This window comes from Ciconia boyciana, chromosome 1, assembly GCF_034638445.1.
Source record: "Ciconia boyciana chromosome 1, ASM3463844v1, whole genome shotgun sequence".
Lineage (NCBI taxonomy): Eukaryota > Metazoa > Chordata > Aves > Ciconiiformes > Ciconiidae > Ciconia > Ciconia boyciana.
Genome location: NC_132934.1, coordinates 1,336,633 through 1,342,632, shown reverse-complemented (window position 1 = coordinate 1,342,632; position 6,000 = coordinate 1,336,633). Strand labels below are relative to the sequence as shown.

Here is a 6,000-nt window from a genome sequence, read left to right as displayed (position 1 = left end):
GTGTCCCCTGACTGGTGACACTGGTGACACTGGGGTCTGACTGGTGACACTCACACAGTGTGTGCCATGGAGGGCCCTGGTGTCCCTGACTGGTGACACTGGGGACACTGGGGACACAGAGTCCCCTGCCATGGATGACTGGGACTGGGGAGTCCTCTGCCATGGAGGGCCCTGGTGTGTCCTGACTGGTGACACTGGGGGGCTGAGGGCCCTGGTGTCCCCTGACTGGGGACACTGGGGTCACACAGTGCCCTGCCATGGAGGGCCCTGGTGTCCCCTGACTGGTGACACTGGGGACACTGGGGACACACAGTGCCCTGCCATGGAGGGCCCTGGTGTCCCCTGACTGGTGACACTGGGGACACTGGGGCACACAGTCCCCTGCCATGGAGGGCCCTGGTGTCCCCTGACTGGTGACACTGGGGACACTGGGGCACACAGTCCCCTGCCATGGAGGGCCCTGGTGTCCCCTGGCTGGTGACACTGTGCACATTGTCACCAGCCAAGGGGTGCTCCCTTCTTACCTGGGACCTTGGGGACAGGGAGGGACCCAAGGGACAGGTCCTGGTCCCCTGGGCAGGCCACGCCGGGGGTCCCAGCCACCCCCTGTGACACCCACAGTGTCACCCATGGTGGCCGCAGTCCCCACTCGTGACCGGGACATTAATTAGCAGCGGAGGTGACGAGCCCGGGCTCGGTCCCAGCGCCAGTGACGGTTTCAAGGTCAAGTGCCGGAGAGAAAACAGGGCAGCGCTAGGGAAAGCCACCGGGCCGGTGGCCGTGCCGGGCCTGGGGTCTGCCCGCACCCCCCGGCCCCCGCCGAGCCCGGCCTGCCCCCCGGGACCAGGCCCCATGGGGACAGGGACTCTGAGCGGGTCCCTTCGTGGTCCCGTGGCCACCCAGGCTGGGTGGAACCTCAGGGCAACCCCAGGGACCCTCAGGGACCCCCCTCCAGGGATGTCCCCTGGGGGGGGGGTCCCAGATACCCCCAAAGACCCCTTCCAGAGACATCGGAGCGCCCTCCGGAGACCCCCGGGGACACCATGGGATGAGCCCCAAGGACCCTCCAGAGACCCTTAGGACCTCCAGTTACACCCCCGAGACCTCCAGGGTCCCACCAAAGACCCTCAGGACCCCCCCAGATAGACCCAGAGCCCTCCAGGGTCCCACCAAAGACCCTCAGGACCCCCCCAGATAGACCCAGAGCCCTCCAGGGTCCCACCAAAGACACCCAGGACCCCCCCAGATACAGCCAGGGCCCTCCAGGGTCCCACCAAAGACACCCAGGACCCCCCCAGATACAGCCAGAGCCCTCCAGGGTCCCACCAAAGACCCCCAGGACCCCCAGATAGACCCAGAGCCCTCCAGGGTCCCACCAAAGACACCCAGGACCCCCCCAGATACAGCCAGAGCCCTCCAGGGTCCCACCAGAGCCCTCCAGGGTCCCACCAAAGACCCCCAGGACCCCCCCAGATAGACCCAGAGCCCTCCAGGGTCCCACCAAAGACCCCAGGACCCCCCAGATAGACCCAGAGCCCTCCAGGGTCCCACCAAAGACCCTCAGGACCCCCCCAGATAGACCCAGAGCCCTCCAGGGTCCCACCAAAGACCCCCAGGACCCACCCCGAGGTCTCCAGGGAGCCTCGAAGACCCTGCTGGGGCAGGTAAGGGTGGCCAGGCTGGGGACAGGGGACGGGCCAGCGGGTGATGCTCGGTCCCTTCAGCCCGTGGGGACAGAGGACATTTGGGGAGGGGGGGTCCGAGCCCCGGGTGGCCCGGATCAGCGTGGAGGAGCTGGGGAGGGCTGAGCGCAGCGGGGGACAGGCAGGGCTGGGACAGGGCTGTCCCCAGGGACCCTCGACCCGGGGGTGGGCTGCAAAGCGCCTCGATGCCACCGTGATGGACGCTGGGTTTGGGGGGGGGGGCGGGGGGGAGCAGCCACCCGTGTCCCAGGACCCCCTCCCCACTCCACAGCACCCCCGCCAGCTCTTCCTTTAATTACGATCGTTTGCTGGCGTTAATTATTGGAACTCGCCACCCAGTGCACTCCGCTGTAATTGTGTGCAAATTCAATTAGCGCAGCCCTGTAATTAGCTCCCCGGGAGGAAGGCGGCCAGCGGGGACGGGGTCCCTGCCAGCGGGCCCCGCCGACACCGACCCCCCCGTCACCGTCCATCGATCAACAGCGCCTCGGTGCCGGGGACGCCGGGGACAGCGGCCCCGCCATGTAGACGCCCATGGGTGGCGTTCACCGGCGGACGCCACGGCGGCGAGGGGACCGGGGACGAGCTCGGCGTCACTTGGGGCTTGGGGTGCCCCCATGGGTGGGGAGGGCGCGGGCACAGCCCCCACCGTGGGAGCCAGGGGCACCCCACCATGCACCGGGGTGCAGGCAGAGGCGGGAAGCCCATGGGGCTTTTCTGGGGGTGCTGCCGGCCCCCCGCCCCCTCGCCTGGCTCAGGTTGGGGGGGGCTGGGGTGCAGGGTGGGGCTGGGGTCAGGGTTGGGGGGAGGGTTGAAGAGCTGGGGTCCAGGACTGGCACCCGGGGTCGAGGTTCAGGGTTGGGGTCCAGGATTGGGCTGTGGGGTTGAGGGCCATGACTGGGACTTGGGGTTCAGGTTCAGGGCCAGGGGCCACATTTGGGACCTGGGGTTGGGGTCCAGATTTGGGACTCAGGGTTGGGGTCCACGTGTGGGACTCGAGGTTGGGGTCCAGGGTTAACAACCAGGTTTGGGACCCAGGGTGGAGGTCAACAATTGCAACCCAAGGACTGGGGGTCCAGGTTTGGGTCCCAGGGTTGAGGTCCATGGGTGGGACCTGCAGTTGGGACCCAGGGTTGAGGTCCATGGGTGGGACCTGCAGTTGGGACCCAGGGTTGAGGTCCAGGGTTGGGGTCCAGGTTTGGGTCCCAGGGTTGAGGTCCATGGGTGGGACCTGCAGTTGGGACCCAGGGTTGAGGTCCAGGGTTGGGGTCCAGGTTTGGGTCCCAGGGTTGAGGTCCATGGGTGGGACCAGCAGTTGGGACCCAGGGTTGAGGTCCAGGGTTGGGGTCCAGGTTTGGGTCCCAGGGTTGAGGTCCATGGGTGGGACCAGCGGTTGGGACCTCAGGGTTGACGTCCCAGGTTGGGGTCCCGGCTTGGGACCTGGCGCTGCAGGGGGGGCTTGGACTGGACTCTGCACCATCGCTGCTGTCTCGGGGGGCAGCCCCACATCTCCCCCCTCCATCCAGGCACCTCATCCACCCCCTGGCCAGCACCCAGGGCTCAGCGGGGCAGGATGAGCCCACCCTGCTCCGGGGACGGCATCAGGGCCCCACGGCTGCAGCCCCCCACGGTTGCAGCCCCCCACGGAGGACCCCCCCCCGCCCCCCGCGGCAGGGAGGGGACGCCCGTGCCTGCAGCATCTCCCCCTTCCCAGGCGGTCCCAAGCCTTGGGGTGCAGTTTTGGTCCCTGGGGACGAGGTGACCCGGGGGTGGGGGTCCGTGACACCAGCACGGAGGGGACCCCCGGCAGGATGAGGCCACCGCACGCCGCTTGACTACGTTTATTGGGCCTCCGAAGCTTTAAATACAGGCCGGGGGGGCGGCGCTGGCTGCGGGCAGGACAGAGGGGGACAAATTCAGCCGTCAGTCGGACCGGGGCAGGGGGCTGGGGGGGCCGGGGCCGCCCCCCACCCCGGCATCCCTGGGGCACGGAGCTGCGGGCCCCCCCCTCGGCTGCCCCGGCCCCCCCGGGGGACGGGACGGGACGAGGTGGGGGGGGACACACGTTAGTGTGGTGGCGGCGATGGGGACGCGGGCCCCGAAGCATCCCTTAGCGGCTGTAGCCAAACTCGTCTGCGTCGTCCGCCCGGAAATCCCCATAGCGCCAGAGGTTCAGCTGCAAGAGAGGGCACGGGATGGGGCCGCATCCGGCATCACCCCACAGATGGGGGGGCTGCACCCAGCATCACCCCAGAGATGGGGGGTACCACATCCAGCATCACCCCACAGATGGGGGGGCTGCACCCAGCATCACCCCAGAGATGGGGGGTACCACATCCAGCATCACCCCACAGATGGGGGGGCTGCACCCAGCATCACCCCACGGACAGGGGGGCTGCACCCAGCATCACCCCAGAGATGGGGGGTACCACATCCAGCATCACCCCACAGATGGGGGGGCTGCACCCAGCATCACCCCACGGATGGGGGGGCTGCACCCAGCATCACCCCAGAGATGGAGGGGCTGCAGCCAGCATCACCCTGGAGATGTGGGGTACCACATCCAGCATCACCCCACAGATGGGAGGCTGCATCCAGCATCACCCCACAGATGAGGGAGCTGCACCCAGCATCACCCCACGGATGGGGGGGCTGCACCCAGCATCACCCCAGAGATGGGGGGTACCACATCCAGCATCACCCCACAGATGGGAGGCTGCATCCAGCATCACCCCACAGATGAGGGGGCTGCACCCAGCATCACCCCACGGATGGGGGGGCTGCACCCAGCATCACCCCAGAGATTGAGGGGGCTGCACCCAGCATCACCCCGAGACAAGGGGGCTGCACCCAGCATCACCCCAGAGATGGGGGGGCTGCAGCCAGCATCACCCTGGAGATGTGGGGTACCACATCCAGCATCACCCCACAGATGGGGGGTACCACATCCAGCATCACCCCAAAGATTGAGGGGGCTGCACCCAGCATCACCCCGAGACAAGGGGGCTGCACCCAGCATCACCCCAGAGATGGGGGGGCTGCAGCCAGCATCACCCTGGAGATGTGGGGTACCACATCCAGCATCACCCCACAGATGGGGGGTACCACATCCAGCATCACCCCAAAGACTGAGGGGGCTGCACGCAGCATCACCCCACAGATGGGGGGCTGCATCGGGCACCCCAGCAGGCGATGGGGCCACGCTCCCGCCCCGTCTCCCTCCCGCCCCCCGCACTCACCCGGGCGCTCTTGGCCGTCTCCTGGGCGTTCAGGTACTCGGTGATCTGGGGGGACAGAGCCCTGGGGTGAACCCGCGCCCCCTCCCCTCCCCTCCCCTCCTGGGGGGTTTGGGGGGGGGTGTGGGGCCGTGCACCCCCAGGGACGCCCAGCAGGGTCTGCCCAGTCATAGCGTGTGGGGTGGGAAACCCACCCTGTCCCTCCGTGGCACCCCGACCTGCCCCTTAGGGTGGCGGAGGGGGGTCCCCATCGAGGGCAGGGAGGTGAGACCCCCACCCAGCACGGCCCCACGAGTCTGGGGCATCTGGGGGGGGGTGGCCAGCGCGTGGGGGGGGGACACCTCCCCGAGCCCCCTGGGAAGCCACCACTGCCACCGAGCCGGGATCGATGCGGCATCGGATGAGCCAGGGGATCGATCGCCGCTCGGCCGCCCGTGGGGCAGAGCCCACCCCACTGAAAACGGGGCAGAGACCCCCCCCGCCCCCCCATCGCCCCCCGCCACCCACCCAGCAGCACCTACCACTTTCTGGAACTGCTTCTCCTTGCGCACCTCCACCATCACCAGCCCCTCCTTGACCAGCCCCAGCCCCACGTCGCTCTTGGAGTCGGCGAACTGGAGGGTGACGTGGGGACAACCCGGTCCCAGGTGCTCCACGTTGAGCAGGCACTGGGTGTTCTGGATGTCCCGCACCACGCTGTCCACCGCGTCCGCCCGCGCGTCGTCCTGCGGCACCGCACGGCATCGGACCCCGCGGTCCCACCGGGGACCCGGAGCCCCCCCGGACCCCCCGCCCACCCCATACTTACATCCTGGGGCACCTGGATGAAGGCGAACTTGTACTCGGTGGCCTGCGCCGGCAGGACACGGGTGCTGAAGGCGGGCGGCAGAGCGGCCAGGCGGGTGGCGGGCAGCGTCTCCTTCTGCGGGGGCAGAGAGGGTGCTGGCGTTGGGAGGGCACCCAAGGGTGCTGGGCACCCCGTGATGGGCTCCCGGGCACTGGCGCTGGGAGGGCACCCAAGGGTGCTGGGCACCCTGTGATGGGCTCCTGGGTGCTGGCGT

The 6,000-nt window shown here is 68.7% G+C and overlaps 1 protein-coding gene across 2 annotated transcripts in view; it reads right to left on the bottom strand.

The window, feature by feature from the left end:
• Positions 1-3,529: 3,529 nt before the first annotated feature.
• SND1 (staphylococcal nuclease and tudor domain containing 1) overlaps positions 3,530-6,000 on the bottom strand; it is a 140,839-nt gene continuing 138,368 nt past the window's right edge. For both annotated transcript variants that reach the window (XM_072856487.1, XM_072856477.1), the window contains 4 exons: positions 5,748-5,861; positions 5,461-5,664; positions 4,943-4,987; positions 3,530-3,879 (listed from right to left, as the gene is read on the bottom strand). In XM_072856487.1, the coding sequence (XP_072712588.1) occupies positions 3,814-3,879; positions 4,943-4,987; positions 5,461-5,664; positions 5,748-5,861 (429 nt within the window). In that variant the 3' untranslated portion in view covers positions 3,530-3,813. The remainder of the gene's footprint in view (positions 3,880-4,942; positions 4,988-5,460; positions 5,665-5,747; positions 5,862-6,000) is intronic.